The sequence below is a fragment of the Dermacentor andersoni genome, chromosome 8 (genome assembly GCF_023375885.2).
Source record: "Dermacentor andersoni chromosome 8, qqDerAnde1_hic_scaffold, whole genome shotgun sequence".
Lineage (NCBI taxonomy): Eukaryota > Metazoa > Arthropoda > Arachnida > Ixodida > Ixodidae > Dermacentor > Dermacentor andersoni.
The window spans coordinates 139,567,737-139,586,880 of NC_092821.1; the positions used below are offsets into that span (position 1 = coordinate 139,567,737).

At 45.9% G+C, this 19,144-nt stretch overlaps 1 protein-coding gene across 2 annotated transcripts in view; it reads left to right on the plus strand.

Moving 5' to 3' along the window:
• Positions 1 to 18,747, plus strand: part of LOC126525944 (eukaryotic elongation factor 2 kinase-like) — a 36,568-nt gene extending 17,821 nt beyond the window's left edge. For both annotated transcript variants that reach the window (XM_050173926.3, XM_050173928.3), the window contains 8 exons: positions 1,119 to 1,377; positions 2,820 to 2,998; positions 3,730 to 3,972; positions 7,667 to 7,878; positions 10,109 to 10,238; positions 12,456 to 12,580; positions 13,622 to 13,800; positions 14,918 to 18,747. In XM_050173926.3, coding sequence (XP_050029883.1) covers positions 1,119 to 1,377; positions 2,820 to 2,998; positions 3,730 to 3,972; positions 7,667 to 7,878; positions 10,109 to 10,238; positions 12,456 to 12,580; positions 13,622 to 13,800; positions 14,918 to 15,024 — 1,434 coding nt within the window. In that variant the 3' untranslated portion in view covers positions 15,025 to 18,747. The remainder of the gene's footprint in view (positions 1 to 1,118; positions 1,378 to 2,819; positions 2,999 to 3,729; positions 3,973 to 7,666; positions 7,879 to 10,108; positions 10,239 to 12,455; positions 12,581 to 13,621; positions 13,801 to 14,917) is intronic.
• Positions 18,748 to 19,144: the final 397 nt, after the last annotated feature.

Genomic DNA, 19,144 nt, shown 5'->3' on the forward strand with positions numbered 1-19,144 from the left:
TCCGCATCAAGAACAGATATAGCGGTACTGTAAACAGCATCCATTAGATCACTCAAAGCGGACAAATTAGATGTCATTTCATATATTACGTGAATTTATTACGTTGTTTACAAGGGTTCTGCAAAAGTTGCATTTCCATATTACTAAATTCTTATATATTCATGTGTAACATATAAATTTTGTCCGCTTTAGATGTACTATTAGATGCAATTCATAGAATTTTATTATAACTTTTTGTTGTTGAGTTACAGAGTTGTAAACTTGATAGTTTAGTTTTTTGAATATTTTCAATTTTTGCCAATTTTTAATAAAAAATTGACGACCTAACTCAAATTTGAGACCGACTTTTAAGTGCAACAAACAGCGTCACATTTCGTGCAGTGGTTGCCGAGGAAAGCGAATTCTCCTTTTACATGTATTTGGATAGGAGCACCCGAGCTAAAGCTTCCTCTTAAACAATGTATAGACTTGCTGGGACCAGAAGTCAAGGGCGAATTATTCAATTTTCTGAATAAACGTCTGAATGTTTCAATCTTATCTGCTGTTGTCCCGTCCCACGCAGGCCATTGCAGCACAGTGAAGGTAATGTTAGACAACCACCTAGGCCACAGTAATGCTTCGGAAGCAAGGAGGTGCTACTTGAAATTAGCAGGCCTTTATCTTTCTCTTTTTTTTCCCCTCTGATGTACTCATTGATTGTTTTTCTGGCAGCACTGCGTAGACCCAATGTATAATTGTAAACGAAGTTTCTTATGTGAAATGCTACAGACGCATGCTACCCCACAAATGCTGCTGCCATTTTAATGTTGCCCATGAATCCTTAATTTGTGAGTTGGTATAATGCAAGAATTTGTTATGCTCGATTCTATATCTTTTTTTCTTTACTCGTCATCCACTGCTCACAATCGTCCGATCCTGGTGGGTGCCGCTCGGACCACCACTAAAACGTGAAAGGGATTAGAATAGAACCATTACATTATCCTGGCCCTGGATTTAAACATGAGTGTTATCAAATATATATATTCAACTGTTTAACTGTGCTTCTTTGTGCAACGTTTTGGGCATGTGCTACTTGTCCCTCAGTTACTGTATTCACATACATTCTTCACCTGCTGCAGGCGTTCAGCCACTTCACATTCGAACGTTCGGGTCACGAGCTACTCGTGGTGGACATCCAGGGAGTGGGCGACCTCTACACTGATCCGCAGATCCACACTGCACACGGCTCCGAGTACGGCGATGGCAACCTCGGTGTGCGTGGGATGGCGCTGTTTTTCAGATCGCACGTCTGCAACTGCGTCTGTTCGGGTCTTGGCCTCACCCCATTTGACCTTGCACCCAGCGAAAAGTTGGTCGGCACACCAGCATCTGCTCTTGGTAAGTGCTTTTGGTGATTAAGATTGTAGGCAATTGCATGTTACCACCAGCATTTTGCATTGTAACTCTCTATGGTGAATTTTGGTTTTATTTGCAGCGTTTGACTATGTTCTAAGCATCAAGTAATTCCTTAGTCTTCATGAAAGGCATGGACCCCTTTTCCACGGTACCTCACTATACTGCAGCATTAGGTTTTTGCCTTACATTGTTTCTAAGTGAGCAAGTGCTAGCTTATTTTTGCCATGTGGTGGCGCTCCTGAATGCAATTGATTTCTTGCACAAACTGTAAAACCGAAGCGTTGACTATGTGCAACAACTGTTTAAGCTTCAGTATTCAGCCCTTTACACACTGCTGTTATTGACTGAATGCCTAGTAGTTTTAACAAATTTGCTTTGTATGTCATAGCAGCAGTGGCTGCCGTGTCATTAGAACCTAATCTCAGTTATCTGCTATCTTTGTCTTTCACTGTGGACTTACTGAAATGGCACCCTGAAGAGCTTGACTAAAAATCCTGGTGTGTTTATGGGTTTGCAATGTATGTTGCATCATGGAAAGATGCTGGAGTACAGCCATCCCCTAATGGCTTACTGCCTCGCAGTTGTGATTGAACCTCGCAAATGCATTTCTCACTACGGCATTTCTTTTTTCTGCCCTAGTTGCATTAATGCCTGGCCTTGCCCTCGTCAGGCTAATGCCGTGTTTGCATAATGTATATTTCCCCTTTACTAAATTCTGCGCCTGTGGCATTGTGCGTGATGCGTTCAGCGGGTTTTGCTTTATTACCAAGGTATAGATCGTGTAGCGGTGCGAAACACCACGTTTTATAACGCAATTTGCCTGGTTAGTCGGAAGTAAAAAGGCCTTCTAAACTCGATGAGCATACAGATTCGCAGTATTGGGCACATAATTTGTTGTGCTGCGTGCGTTGGACACATACAACTTAATTTGTTGAAGTTAGCGAGTCTGCGTGTCCACCTTCTTCATGTGTGTTTCATATTGCTGCTTGAACAGTCTTCAGTACTTCCTTAGCTCCTTAAAGAGGCATGGCACAGTTAGTTGTTCTCATTTCGAAGCACTGATTTGGGTTTGTCATAGTTCGTGAACAGCACAGGGCAGTCCACTGTTAAAAGGGAATATTCTAATCTGTGGCTTTCACTTTGCCACTCAAAACTTGAAGTATGTGCTTGCCGAAACTATATCAGTGCAATGCACAGGTGTGTAGAAGGGTGCCAGTGCCACCAACTCCGACTCGTCTGCGGCAAAGCGACGTGGTAGTTGCGAGAGGGAAATATGCCCACGTGCCCTACACTCGTGTGTTCCCTTTAACAATGGACCACATCGTACGCAGGCAAAGGGGCTAGTTGCGTGCATGTTCATATACTGCGCACATATTTTGTGACACTGGGCGATATCACAAGCATGATTGCTTCGTCAATTGCAGCCCAAGCGGCCAAGACGCGGCTACGCGGACATGAAGAGCTGTGCGTGGGCATGTCCCAGTACGAGCGGCACCATCTGGCAGAGGCCCTTGGTCTCCCGAGGCAGCGAATGCGCACCTACAGCAGCCCCTGCGATTCGTTGCACGAGGTGGGACACCGAGAGAACGACGACATCCCGATGGTTAGTGTGCACGTCGTGCGAAGTTGTGACTGTGAATAGGCGCTCCAGCCTGTATTTGTGCATTCATACTCACATCCTACTCCTGGTAAAATTTATTCTCACCGCGTACCCCTCCCTGCTGAGTAGAGGGCTAGGCTAGAAGACCTTTACCACAGGGCTTTCCTCAAGTTTTCTCCCTGTTCAAGGTTGACTGCACATAACTGAAACTATTTAGACCTGTATAGGTTACATTGTGCAAAATGTGTCACGTATATGTGAACATAAACAGGAGCGGTATTCTCGGTCGATCACTCGTGATGATGCTATCGCTTTTGCAATGTGACTCTACGGGCAGTGCTTCTGCCATACTTCTGCAATGTGGCATCTACGGGCAGTGGCATTCCTGGCATTCCAACACAGCGAGCTTGGCAGAACGCGAGGCATGCCGTCGCCCGTAGATGCCGATGCATCAAGTGCCGACTTGCACGAAATCTTGCGAAAGTGATAGTATTCCCGAAAGTGATTGACTGAGAATACGGTCCAAGTAAGGAGCAATGCAATAATGCATGCATGTTCAGGTTACGTATGTTCAGGTTGTCCAAGATAGATTCAGATTAATGCAGACATGTCATTTTATTTTGAACCTCTTTTCTTTTTCTCCATCAGTAAATGTGTACAGGGTTCAGATTTTGTTGCGCAGACGTGGTTCCACGGTGCGACGATGGTTTACGAGGCAAATGTCGCTGTTTCAGCTGCAGCAGCAGGACAGTGGCTTTCGCAGCCTTAGCAGTGGCAGTGAGGACACCATGGAAGACTACTCGCACGACCTGGAGCTAGGCAGCGACTCCGAGGACACCGAGACTCTGCAGAACCAGATAACCAACGGGCACCAGTATGCCAATGGCCAGCACACGAACGGTGACCGGGCGAGCGCCGTGCCGGCCCGCCTCAGGCGGCGCCAGCGCTACGACTCCGAGAGTAGCACCATCGGAGACGTGAGTTGGGCTTCTCCGAGTGCCGTAATTTTCCTGTGGCCTTCCCCATGCCACAGGACAGAACGGTGGGCGAGTTGTGGGCGGTTTCATAGCTTTTTTTCGATAGCATGACGACACGAGGACAAAGAAGTAATGAACTAGCAGTACAGTGCATACCTTATGAGTTCACTATAACATTGTCCTTGTGTTGCCCTGCCGAAACCAGCTGTGAATTCTCAGTCAGTTCAAAGCTATAAGGAGCTATGGAAAAACATGGTTTAACACATGGTTTATCGAATACGAATTAAGGGGGGACGTGGGTCCTAAAAATTTTTTTCTTATTTTTGGGTGAATCTTTATTAAACTCCACTGTCTGGGGTAATTTTTCGTGCTGATTTCAGATCTGTAATTAGATTTTTGATAGCTGTAGCAGTTCAAAAAATATTGAGGTCTGAAGTCAAATTAATTTCAAACTCGTTACGGGGCTTTTTGATTATTCCGTCTTGCTAAACCAAAAACTAAATGCATGACACCATTGCTAAAGACCTCCTGTAGGGGGTGATGCTATTTTTATTCATTTGGAAGCATTTTGCAGACAAGAAAACAATCTTGCATTTATTATGAAAATTTTTTTCTAATTAGCAGAGATTACTATACCTGAATGTAATTTTCATGACGGTGCAAGAGTAATAAAAATAGCATCACCCCCCAGATCATTTCAATACGAATAAAATGATACCACCCTTGTCATTTTTGGCCAAAAACAACCCAGAAAAAACACCCGTAAGGCGGAGTACAGTGTGCAAAAACATCGAACTGAAATAAACGCATTTGAAGTTTCAAACAAATGTAGCTTTTGCTGAAGTGAATCTACAGCAATACAAATGGCACCATTTTGAAGCTTTGTGTTTTGTAAGAATGGTCATACTAAATGTGTGACTGCACACTCTCAAAATAATAGCACACTGGCCACTGAACTAGCACAAGAAACTTTATTAATCACCATGCTCTACAAAGAGCATGGTGCCTGGGTTTCAAACCGAAGTGTAGAACTCTGTGTGGGCATGAATATAGTTCCAGTGTTGTACATGCAGGCTGCCTGATTGATAGCAGTCCCCATTACAATCAGTGAGGCACTTTTTTTTTTTCATTTGGTAGAATTGACCATGTTACTGAATGAAGGCTCCGAGTGTAAGTAGCCTTCCAAGTCTTCACCTGACAGTGGCTGTGGAACTTAGGATCAGAGAGCCAGTGATAGATATGCAGCTGCTAGGTGCTGTCCAGAATTTTACTTTTGTATGATGCCTCGATCACTTCTGCAGCCAGGTGTGTGCCAGCCCAAGGGGCCTAGTGAACAGAGCTCATGATGAGGTTCTCTTTATGAAGGGGTGCTGATAGATATTGTTACGAGCTATCGTGACAGTATGATAATAGAGTGAAGGCGCAATGTGCTTGGTTGCGAGTCCGAAGTGCCGATGTGCGAAATGCATAGCTGCAGATACAAGGTGCCGACGCGCGAAATGCCTAGTCGCGGGCTCGAGGAGTTGACCCTCGATGCGCTTATTCGCGGTGTCCGAGGTGCCGACGCGCGAGATGCCTAGTCGCGGGCTCGAGGAGTCGACCCTCGATGCGCTTATTCGCGGTGTCCGAGGTGCCGACGCGCGAAATGCGTAGTCGCGGGATCGAAAAGTCGACACTCGACGCGCTAATTCGCGCAGTCCTACGTGCCGACGCGCGAAATTCCTAGCCGCTGGCTCGAGGAGTCGACACTCGATGCGCGTATTCGCGCAGTCGGAGGCGCCGATGCACAAAATGATTAGGTGACTGTCCGAGAAGTCCGCGCGCGATGTGCATGATCGCCGAGTCGGAGACTCCCTGTGCGCGAAATGTTTAGCCGCGTTTCCGAGGATTGCGTGCGCGATACGAATTTGTCACGAATTCGAAACACCGAGTGCTGAAAGGCTTAGCCGCATGTCCGAGGATTCCGCGCGTGAATCTTGGTCGCGAAGTCCGCGTCGCCGGTGCTCGGAATGCTTAGCCGCGAGTCTGAAACGTCCACAAGCGTAGGGATCGGCCACGCTACTGCGATGTCCGCGTTGCGCCCGTTTTGACACGTCGAGATTACGGCTAGTGGAGACGCCAAACTCGCGAGGTGCAAAGAGCCGAGCAGACGACGCGAGCGCCGGACCAATGGCGAACCGCGCTGGAGTCACGTGGCGGGCGCGGCCAATCGCAGACTCCGGCACGACCTTCAATCATTTGCTTTTTGTGCGCTTGTTTCTGTATGGAGGAGATCGCTGAAGCGGCAAATTTGAAGACGGATAAATGCGCTTTCCAACGAGACCAAGATGGCGGCGCTCGGTCGCGTCGTTCCGGAGATATTGTGGCGTGAAAAACGCTGTTCTTTCTTGATTTCCGCGAGATTTTTCGCCACCTTGGCTAATAAAACGAATTCTTTAGAGCACTTCTAGGTGGTTTACAGGGATGATATTTGGGTATCAGATAGAAAAAGGGTTATAGAAACTGAAAATGTGATTTTCAAAAAATCGGTTTTCTGGCCATTTTTCGCGATCTAAAACCCGCGTCCCCCCTTAAGGAGTTCTGAGTTTATTTATACATGCAGCTAACAAAAGGGACTTCTGTTAATTTGACCCTAACGGGACTGGTGAGTTTGATAAATTATCTGGCTGGTCGAATTACACAAGATGAAAAAGAAGAAAGAAAAGTCACCACAAAACGCTGATTCATTCGGCCGTATTTGCCCTATTCTAACATGCCCCTGAATAAAACCTGCACCTGCTTTGTACAATCCCAAAGTAGAAAACTAATGCAAAGATAATGTTAAAGCTCCTAAACAAAGCAGAAATCTAATGCTGACGTGATTTTTTAGCAAGAAAAGGGGGCAAGGGTTTAATGTGTGTTGTATATTGGTGGCCCTTTTCCTAATGTCAGCTGGTCCGCCCGGGTTTTTAAAGCCAGCTTAGCCGCAATATGTGGCAAAGCTTATAAAGGCTGCAAATATGGTTTTTAATAGAATATTCTTGGGGAAGAAAGGTGCGTGTTAGAATCCGGTAAATGCAGTAATCAGACATAGTGCGCTACCATTAATGCTTGAAAATTGTCCTAGAGCAGGCTAAAAGCAGACGCTTTTTAACAGGAGATTACGCATGTTCAACACATTCCCTGCCTTAAGTTCTGCCAAGACACATGTTGCCAGTAAAGTGGTGGCTGTTGTCATCATAGGGGTCAGGCACCTGCATGCCGACTGGCTAAGTCCGAGTTATCTGGCGAAGGTCAATTTTAGGATTGGAGTAATGGAAGTTTGGACCCATAGAAATGCATGGGTACTAGCCTGGACCCTCGGTCGAGATGAAATTAACATAAAAATGAAATTACCAGAAGTCTGCTGAATGCAAGTTCGGGAAGTGGTTCCCTGAACACGTGATAGAACTGTGCAAAGGTTTTTCTATGTTCTGATGGGGGGCTAGATTGGCAATATTTGCACACTTGTAATGCTCTAACGCCCCACTTCTCTTCCAAGAGTTGCGCGGAAGCCTCCCCCCCCCCCCAGGTCTACTTCATTTTCTCACCAATGTGCCTAACCATGACCTCGCAATGACTCTTGCAATGAGTTAAGACAGCAGCTGAGCTTGTGAGGCACTGACTGCATTCTGCGAGCCCTTCACACATCTCTCCAAACGTGCACAACACGCAGGAGCACGAGCGCGCCGAGTTCCAACGGCTGGTGGCGCAGCGCGCACGTCCGTCGTCGGTGCTGGACGAGGTGCAGCTGCGGCAGCTGGTGCGGCAGCAGCAGGGGCGGCCCCTGGACGAATCACAGCGCTCAGTGCTCGGGCAGATCCACCTGGAGATGGCCAAGTGCCACGAGAATGGCCGCTTCGGGGACACCACCCACCCGGAGGGCAAGTGAGTCGCAGCGCCCGCTGGTGCAGAGCGTCGGGTTAGAGCAGACAGCCACTAGCGGACAGCTGGACGCACGATCAACATGGTCCATCGCCGTTACCTGCCAGACTTGTTTAATCGGTCCATTTCCTAAACTCCGTGCATGCTTGTGTACCCTTCAGCAGAGTTGCCTGCAAAAATTACTAGCAGGAATTCTGGCAGTAGTGCGTACAGGAGCTGCCAGGTTGGCAACAATGGGTAATGTACATAGATTCGCCTGAACTTCATCCTTCAGGCTTCAAACGGCTTTGTGACGTAACTTGATCATTTTGGACAAAATATGGTGTTACAACTGCAACAGTTCGCAACCGTTGTGCATGTGTGGAAAAACTTATTGCCTTCACATGTTTAGAAAATATATATATATATAATTGCTTGGAAATTCAGAAAGATAAAGCCTAATAAATAATGACACAACAATGTCTGAAGCAACTAGCATGAAGACTAGACAAATTCATGTATCAGATATGGTAGCCGAACAGTCACAGCACCATAGTATCCCTCTAATTTATGTAGAAAACTCTATGGTGCAGAGAGCCCTGTAAGCTCTGCTTTGCTGAGTAAATTTGACTGAACCATGTTCCTTCCTTTCTTTTGTATCTGTGTGCGCATTCTTCATTACTTCTGCAGAGCTCATTAGTTTATTTGCAATATTAGTGTAGTGGGATGACAAGCTACTTGTGGCGGTAAGTATACTGCTGTCTAACTCGCAAAATACATCGCATAGATGCACCAGCCAGTTACAATAGAACCCCATTGTTACAGTTCTAAGGGGACCACGGAAAAGGAACACATGATTCGGGAAACTTAACCTCCAATAACAATTGTGTGGGGCAGTCACAGAAACGGGACTGATGTTTCAGAGCGTCAGTGCCGGGAAAACAAAAAATGTGAGGTATTACTGTACTTAAGTGATGGACTTCTTTCGACGTGGGCATCTCAAGGAAACTGCCATAGTTGCACGAATCTAACGGGGGCACCTTCTTTCCGAAAAAACAAAAATGGGTCCGAAAATTGCCTGGGCATTGCAATCTGATACAAAACCGCATTTGCGGTGTTGGCAACAGCCTATCGTTAGAGCCATCAGATGCAGCATCAGCACCATCATGACATGGTAGCAGAGCATGTACTTTGAAGATTGTTGTCGGTTCACATTTTACGCTCGACTACAATCACTTCCGAAAATATAACTTTGCAAGATTTCGCGCGACTCAGCGCCGGATACGTCGGCATATATAGCCACCACCATTCTTGGTGCTGTGCCAAGCTCACTATATGTGCAGAGTACTAGGAATGCCTTTGGCCACATATTTTAGCAAGACTGACTCAGAATCATGTAAAAGCTCACGAAAGCGATATTAGTGCCTCTAAATGTGATCGTTCGAGCATACTGCCTTGTGTGCTTGGTGTTTGTAGCCAACGTAGCGCAAATGGCAACGACGACACACCACTTTCATTGTGAAAAATCATTTTAAAAGATGTTTCCCTTCTGTGAAGGTAAATTCTGCATGTTTCAGTTGTTATGATCGCAAACTTGAGGACATGCTATAGTTTTTCGGGAACGTTGGGCGCATGTTACATTCAGGTGGCCTTTTATTTTCTTATTGCCTTAAAAACTTGGGTCCGTGTTAGATTCAAGGGTATGTTATAATTGCGTAAATACGGTATGTTTTGGAAGATGCAGGAACAAAAGGCAATTGTATTGCAGTTTGATGGGCGGAGCTTACACTGAATTTTTAGTTCACAACAACCTTTTAATAATTCAGCGCCCATTAATCAACCACATTCAAAAGTCCCAAAAGCTGCCTGTAGGCAACCGCAGCTACAGTGTTAGCACAGGAAACAATGCGTAAATGCTGATTATATGTAGAAACGTGGTGGCCACCGACTGACAAGGACAGCAGTGGTCTTTTCCTCACAAGGAGCTGCAAAACCCGCGGCGTGCTATGATCGGAATGGTTGCTGCACTTTGCCTAGCGAAAGGGTTGTTCATGTACGCCAACTTTTCCTACACTAGTGAGCTTAGAATGCTTGACATAAGGATCTTCCTTCAAACCTGAGATGTGCACAGCAATAGGGGCGCACGGTTGTTGCTTTTTGAAGCATGTATTTCTCACAAGTTTAGTTTTGGCAGAACTGTTATAGTGGTGCACAGCTCTCGGAAACCTGTGGTGTGCTCGCGTCCCCATTGCAGGTACGACCAGGATGCGGCTGTTTTTCATTTGGAGCAGGCGGCTCGTTGCGGTGCATTGGAGGCTTTGCTAGTACTGTCCAAGGTTTACCTGGGGCTGCCCCACGACCTCCTCGAGGACTGGACGCTGCCGGTAAGAGCGATGAGGTTGAGCAGACTGCGTAAGATAGAAGAGCAAAAATACTCACGATGGAGGCAGTGACGAAAGCAACTTGTGTGAGCTTCCCTTGTGAGCTTCCCTTGTGAGCTTCCCGTACCACAGCTTTGAGTAGGAGATTGCCACAAGGTGGATCTCCAGAAACAAGGCGTGCTATCACGTGATGTCAGTGGACCAAGAGAAGCACCATTTTTTTAACTGCAATGGCTACTCTGTGTTTAACCTCGCGAAAGAGATTGCCACAAGGTGGATACATGCATACCACGCCTCGTCGACAGCAGGAAAGAATCCATTACTTAGCGCGGTGGCCAATTAAGTACGCAACATTTCAAAGTGATCTGGTAACCTGCGAGAGTGACATCATATTTTTTGGTTCCTCATTGGTCTTTTCTGACACCACTCTCTATTGGGGGCAAGCTCCACAACTGGAATGACCGGCACCGCCGTTGGCGTGACCTTGTATGAGGGATCACGTGGACACAGCAGGCCCTTCGAAAGCACAGAAGCAAGCTGAAACCGAAAGTTGCGCTGCGGTTCTGATTAAGTTGGGAGATTTTCCCGATTCAGGTGTCTGCTTGACAACACTTGAAAGCACTATGACAGGTAGTTGCTGCCTTTTAAGGCGTCCAACATGTTAGGCTACTGCTCGGTGCCTCGGTGCTGGACATACACAACTGAGTGCGATGTCAGCCTTCGCACCTACCCGCAGGACAGGAAGCTGCGTGAAGCTTGCATCACGAAAATTAGAATTGTCAAGCAGTCATCAGCTACAACTTAGTTGTGCAGCAAGCACTTCCGCGAGGAAGATTTTTGATACGGGACCGGCGCTGTGATGTTCGGTGAGTAGCAGAAAACGCACACTGAGATGCTCGCCCGCACCCGCTGCCCAACTAATGTCATGAAGCCTTCGTCCATGAATTTGTTGATGTTAGATACTGGGAAGTTTACTGGCATGGAAAGGGAACGGTAAATAGTACATTAAAAGAAGGCATGGCATATGCTCATGCTTGTGTAGCAACAAACAATGAATAATGTACTGAATTAAGAAAAAGAAGCAGCAGGAAATTGCTCGCTGAGAAGACCGATAAACATACAGTGCAACACAACTTGAGAAATAACGATACTGAAACTTCCAATACTTGCAGAAAGAAAAAAAAAATTATTAAATTGTTGCGACGGCACATCACAGATCGCCCTAGGTGTCGAAGACCCTAGTTACAACACAATTATTTTCTGATAGTGTCCCTGCAACAATGATTGCTTGTGTACAGTCAAATGCTCATATGTTTCAGCCTAAAGATCACGTCACAGCACAAAAACACGCTCACAGCGAAAGCGAAACGAACCTGTGCGATCGCTGCACTGAGGCTTCATTCTATTATGCTCCATTTGGTTATAGACAGCCCACTATGAGAACATATTTCTCCTAGTTTTCTCTCGGCAATTGCCGACCTTTCACGCAAGAAACCGGTTCAGGGGACTCCATCGCGGCGACTGCGCACATTGGGCATTCACTGTACGTATTCAGTAAAGAGATCGTGTCTGTAAGCCATTCTGTGCTTTCTGTTTGCCCAAGATTATTATTTCGAGTAAAAAAAACTTCCTTCGTTTCTAGAGTACCTGCAGAAATGTCCAGGAGGGCTCCCACGTGGTGCTTTAATTGAGCGCCAACAACCTATGAGGAGCATGCCGCGTTATCCCTTCCGACAGGCGCTTCCGACAGATGGCGACTCCGTAAGTGCTCTCCCCCAGTACCCGACACCAGGCATCAGCCTCGCCATTGGCCTAATTTATTGTTGCATCACTGCTGCATCTCTCTGGTGCAGCACTGTAAGCGAGGTGTGTCCCATGAGGCCTTTAGTCGCTATGACACCGGATGAAAGGTAAACAGACAGTGGCCACTTGCACCAAACTTCACAGAGTATACAGGTACATGTGTGTGCCTGTGTTTGGGATGTCAGCTTTTTTCTTGTCTTTTTCTCCCAGCTCATTTGATCGGTTTACAGTGCTGTGATGTGCAGTTTAGAGTTGGAAAACACCCCCAAAAACGCCTTTGCTTCACATGCTCCTGTAGTCCTCCACTGTGGGCCTTGTATATATGTTGAGTTCGATGGTTAGCTTACAGTGCTATCAACAAGTCCCCTTCGCTCCAGGCCAGGTTAGCAAAGTTTTAAGCCTTGCTGTGGTTCACAGGAATCTGAGGAGAACATATCAAAGGGAGTGGAGTACCTGGAACAGGCGGCAAGGGCCGGAGACCGGAGTTCCATGATCGCCCTGGCCAAGGCGCTGGACACGGGTGAAGGCCTCGGCAGTCAAAGGTAAGGCAGCCTGCCCTCCCATCCTCTTCAGAACACTGTACTGCCTCTTCTGGCATCGAATTTCTCTTTTACAAACGCCGCTCTAGAGACTGTCTGGCATGCAGTAGCCATTAACCACAATAGGTGTGATGGGGTTTCACATTGATTGCTAGAACTTGCATGGGCAAACTTTAAGGAACTTCAAGGAACAGTTAATTTAGGTTCACCGAAGTGAATCACCCCACTGAGGCTGATGCTTGGTTGGTGCACTTTCCTCTGCTCTTTTTTTGGCAGTTTAACATTAATGCTGAAACACGGTTCCACATCAAGGGAGGTTACATTATTTCGCCTTTATTTTTGGCCACGGAGTGTACATATGTGAAAAACATTGAAACGTTATCTGATTTAAGGCTTAATTAGTATAGTAATTCATTAATTTGCAATTGGTCTTCTTGACTATCCGCAACTAGGAAATCACTCTAGCATATCACAAATGCTACTGTAGGCTATGCATTCCGATTTGGGCTCGGGATCAAAATCGGTATCAAACTCGGTGCAGCGTATATGTTACGTTGGGCATTACAGGGTCAATTTCAGTTACTGTTTTCTTAGCAACTAGGTCAGCTGTTGGCACAGAACAAATGCCGAGATGCTTTCAGAAGGCATATTTGGTTGCAATTTCATTTTATAAAGCCATGTATGGCCCACTCATGTTGGGTACATTTATCAGGTGAAAAAATCCAATGCATCTAAAACATATCTTCAGCTTGATTGGAACATATGTGTGACACACATTGTGTAGACGTTTGTGCATAAAGATACAACCCAAGGGCCTCTAAGCCATATCTCGGCTGTAGTCAGCGGTGGAACGTTAATCGTGTGTTGCCCTTACAAGTGGACCACACTCAAAAATTTTTCCTGCTTGTTGTTGGACCACTATATCTTGATGATCTGCTACCTCCCAGGTTTCCAATTGGCGTTCTCAGTTCAAAAACATGTGCCAGGTGCGTGAAAATGCTGTCGCTGTCGAGAGAGACAACATGGCCGCCAATTGTTGTGCAGGCAGCGCAACTGGCAGGATGCTGTGCTGTGGTACAACATGGCTGTGACCACGACTGACAACGACGAGGGTGGCGAGTACGACGGCTGCATGGACGACCCCCCGTACCTGTTGCTGGCGAGACAGGCCGAGCTTTACCTACAGGGAGGCTACAGCCTGGACAGGGACCCAGCAACGGCTGGTCAGTGGTGTTTCGACTGGCGGGTGCCCATTGAACCTTCAGCTAGCAGCAGTTCCTTTAGAACTATTTCATTTTGGGCTAGTTGGTGAAAGGTTGCTACATGGACTACGTGAAGTGGCGTACGTCCCTGTCTGTCTTTATTTCCGCGTGTGTGTGTCTGTTCACACCGGACGGCCATGTAACAGCGGTAGTTGCGTGCTACGGAAAACGGCGAGTGGGCAAGCATCTCCTGCTGCAACACTAACGTCTCACTCAACTCGGATGCCTGAGCGACCACATGTGCTCAATTCGAACACACCCCTGAATGAAACATGCACACAAGTTTTATGGTTTCAAACTTCTGTCGCCATCTTGCGAGGACACTGGCAATGATGTTTGCTCTGACAGAAGGCTGTCGCCAATGCTGCTTATGTGGTTTTGGTTTCGTATCCAATTGTAAAGTGCAGGCAATACAGGCCCATTTTCCTGGCAAACAAAGATGCGTGCTACAAAGCTGCGTTATTCTGTGGTAGAAAAGATATGCGACAATGTCAGCAAGGCCTTTGGTATACTGTGCACTCAGCATGGCAAAAAGCTGCAGGTTATCTTTATCCGTTTATCTTGCAGTGCACAGTCGTGGGTTGGACACAAATGGGCTGGAGTGCATACAGCAAGCATTACCAGATCATGACTAGCAGCTTGCTGCTATCCTCGAAAAGTGTGCAGTCATTGCATTCTACGGGTACTAACAAATGGGCACAAACTTCGAGGTTATCGGGACTGCACAAGGAGCGATGGAATGAAAAGTGGTAGGCATTAACATAAAGGAGACGGGAAGACAGCAGTGTGGATTAGAGGCTGCATATGGGGGTAACCAATGTTCTGTTTGACATTACGGGGAAGGAATGGAGTTGAGCTGGGGGACATGTAATGCATAGGTTTGATAACCAGTGGTTGTGAATGGTGATGCGTTGCCTATGCAGCAAAGTAGTGCACTTCTTTTTCCCCCAGTTTTCTTCTTTTCAAATAGTTTGCAAATGGTTAGGCTTTTTTTTTTCAAGTTTGAGTAACTTGCACGGTTGAACCGACTTTTGACTAACAAAGTGCTACCACACATTTGTGTTGTTCTTTTGTGCAGGGGAGCTGTACCAAGAAGCGGCGGCTGCTGCCACAGCTGCCATGAAAGGGCGCCTTGCCAACAAGTACTTCCAGCTGGCCGAAGAAGCCCAGCAGGAGGCGTGCTAAGAAGCTAGTCTCTCGTGACCAAACTAGTAGCATTCTGGCACGTCTCGTACGACCTGTCACATTACGCGTCTCATTCAAGATTGTCACCCGGTGTGCCCCTTGCCACCGGTTTCAAATTCTCAGTCACACTTTGTTGTTTCTCTTGTTACCTGCCTTCTTTTTTGTTCATTTGTTAAATGTGCACCGGTGTCCGTGCTGTAGTCCTCTGTTACAACGTGTTAGTTCTGAAGGAGTGTGGCACGATGATCCCTCGTTGCTGCTTCTGTGGTTGTTGTCTTTTTCCTTCGTACCGGTGGTATGTTATTCCTTTCTGAAAGTTCGAAGATGTCACCTCATTTCAAGTAGATATGATTTAGTCTTGCAAGGAAAGCCCGAGTGTGTGTGGTTTACCGGTGAAGGAGCCGTATTAGCAGGAACCGGCGTTTTCCTGCCTATCCCTGCTCTGTTGCATGTCTCCATTTTTTTCGTAAGCGCACAATGCGTGTAAACACGGGAAACAGTGCAGTTGTTTTCACCTCGTTGCTAAACTCTCGTTGCTTTTGTTAGCTACGGATTCTGCTGCTGTTTTATGTAGAAGGGCTCTATTTTTTGGCCCTGTGTTTGGCTTGTTTATGGGTAAGGGGGACGGGCTGAATGAATGTGCAACAAGCCTGTTACCTTTTCGTTTTTTCACGTGTAAAACTGCTAACATGCACTGCTAGCCATTTGCCTCAGTCAAGCACAGCATCTGGCTGCCCTGTGATCAGTTGAGAGCTGGCAAGGTCTAGCCCCAACCGCTAATTCTGCATGCAAGCTGTTTCGTTTCACTTTTGATATACGAGGGTCGTTAACACGTCTGAATCTTGCTGTGAACTTCAAATGTTCGTTTGTTTGAAGGTGACCTGAAAGCCATTTTGTTTGTTTGTGTGTGTGTGTGTGCAAAGCAAAAAGAAATGCAAATTTAAGATCTCTTCCTGGTGCTGTGTCGTAGGCTGAGGGCAACATGCAGCCTAATATGGTTGGACGAGTCTGGGTGTGGTAGTTATAATAGAGAGGGTGGTGTGCTTGCTAACTATTAACCAGCTAGTGTTGTTGAATCATTTGTAGCATAGTTTTTTTTTTAGGAACACGTAGTCTACACATTCTAGATGGATAACGTTAGTAGACTTACTCTGAACGAAATGTTAAGGCGACCTAGTAGCCAAGCTATCGTCCCAACGAGAAGCGCATGGAATAGCTATATGAACTGAACAAAGGTCTCCAAGCTGTTCAGCTGTTTCAGAAAGTCAAGCTTAAAACAGAGTTTGCCTGAAAGGAGAGTTTCCAGTAGTTGTGATGGCTACTATGTGATACAGATCCAATAGTCATCACTGCATTTTGTTAGTTTAGATTGTGCACTTCTGCGTCGTCTTGTCGGTGCTAGTTCTTGAACAATGTTTTGTACCGATGGCACCCTCGTTCACTGGGCACGCTTGAGCATTGCCTTTGTTTTCAGAGCACTGGTGTCTAAAGGAACATTTAGCCTGTGTGGATCTATAATGTTTGTGACACTGCATTGAAATCACTTTGCAATAAAAAAAAAAGGCTTCATAGACAACTTCAGGTTCATTTTGTAAAACACCATTGTGCTACTGCAAGTGATGCGCCTTTCGTCACATTTCATCTTGAGAACGTTCTAGAACTTTCTTGATATAGAACACAACTGTACAACTCTCCAGCTGTTCTTTTTCAGTGGTTCCATTTACAGCACCATGCACTGATCGGTTAACATTGAAGGTTTTCACGTTAGCAAAGCCAAAGATGGCGGCATTGCAATTCCATAAAGCTATCTGCACATGCGCAAGCAATAGCTTGGAGATTACAAGCAATGCGAGAAATTTGTTTCTTCCCAGTCAAGGCATGCATACTGAATGACTGCAAGTTGAAACGAATTCATTGACTGATGCCTAAAAAGGAACAAGGCCCCTGCATTCTTGTAATTCCTTTTGCACATCAGTTATAATGAATGCATGCTGAAATCGACCGGTACAGCCCAAGTGTACTTGTTTGACCAATGAAATGCTGTGAAATAATTCCATGTTGCATGGCTATCGATCTAGGAGAAAATGTTTTCTCACAAGAGTACGTTCTCTAACGTATACATTGAAATCTCTGTAAATGGAAATCACTTAAATGGAACACCATCCTCACGGTTGGTTGGTTTTGCATTCATAATTGTATTCAGCTTTGTCTCTCAGTAAATGGAACTCCTGTTAAACCGAACCAATCTTCCTGGTCCCTTGAGGTTCCATTTCAAGAGAGTCCACTGTGATTATACTATGGTAGCATTGGCTAATGCGAGAACTGTGCGGTGTCGAAAAGTGCTAGTGCTGTATTTTGCAGCAGTTCTGTTTCATCTGCCCCGATGATGCCGTGCCTCCATTTCGGAGTCAACTAATCGATGTTTTTACAAAGAATTCTTACAAAATACACACACTGGACTTCTTCACATGAACAGTCTGTGCCATAGACTGTCGGAGCGTACAGGTCATACAGTTCCGAATCAACCTGAATCACATGGTGAGGGTGAACTAGTTTATTCCTTGCATGAATCATGGCAGTGTAAGTTGCTACAACTGTGCTTCAAGATCAACCAACCCAGCATTCGTAATGCTCAAACATGAACAGCAAACTATAGACAACAACAAGGCGTTTTTTGGTTTTACTGCTTCTTCCTTTCAAATGGACACCGGTATTGCTGCAATGCATTACTGCTACCACAAAGGCTGCTCGCAGTTTTTGGCGGAATGCATGAGGGAAATGTGGTTGTAGCCAGCTGAATTGTCGAGCGTGCACTTGAATTGCGTTCATATCTCACAATTCCAAGTCTGCTGGCGGAGAAAAGAAAACGTACTGCTGCACGCCGCATGATCGCGTAAGTGGTCATGCAGAGTCTGTAGAAGTGTCGCAACACACAGTACAGCTTCCAGTTGGATTCGTGCCTCAATTGTGTAACAGGAGGCCAGTCTTCCACGGATCGAGGCGATCCGAAATGACCGCCGGAAAAATGCAAACTTTCTTCGAATTGACCAGGGGATTGACTGCAGAGCAGGAATGACAGAAGTCCGTTCCATATTCAGCGGCTCCATTTCAAGATTCGTTCACTGCAATGTTAAGGAAATTAAACCTCGAAAGCTTTCAGCACCATGTCTGCCTTGTATGATCGAAATTTTTCGGCATTCTGCTTCAAAACTACAAGCATCATCGTGTCTGCAAGCAAGGCGAGATCGGTCTAAAAAGCAAAAAAAAACTTACCTTTTTGTTCACCAGTGCATGTACGTGCCATCGGTAATTAGAGGTGCTCGGTGTGTGTTTAATGTACACTTTTTTTTTTTTGCGAACTGTTTGCGATGTGTATCTCGACGTTTCCAAACATTCACAGTATATATGCTGTTAAGCCACCTCATAGATTCTAGTTTGTTAGAGGACGAGTCTGAACATTTTTGTGATCAGCTGTATTTTTGTCTGCGCCTCTTGTTCAGGCCCAGATTGCGTCTGCCTTTTCTGTGCTTTACAGGCAAGCCGGCTGGGCGTGAAGTTGGCACCGCACTTGTCCTTGGAGAGTTGCTCAGCCAAGAAGTGCTTGCCATCTTGTTGAGATTGTTGCACTGCTGTGTTAAGCCTTTCCCACTTCGTGCACATATTGTTCTCCGTGTGACACATGTTTCTCTCTCACTCTCTTCCAGAATAAAGTATGGTACTGTACCGTCATATTGGTCTGTTGTGATATTCACACCTGATGTGCACTCATTTCTCCCAGTTCCCAACAAAATAATCCTTTACGGTATTGTAGCAGTCCAACACGGTGACTAGGTTGTACAACTAAAAAAAAAAAAACTAGATTGAATGCTATTTACACAAGCTCTCCTCATTTTAACACAAAAGCGTTAAGGAGCCTGTGTCGCAGAAAATTTGGCGTCCAGCGTTGGGCGTCGCCTCAGCAAAAGCAATTTCGGACCGAATTCCGAACCACGCATACCCAACCGCTTCCCTACCACCAAAGTTGCTCATACCTTGTCTTTCATTCTTTATAAAGTTACTCCTCGGAATTTTGAGAACGGCAACCTACAAACGTGTAATGGAAAAAAACACCTTGGCTCTT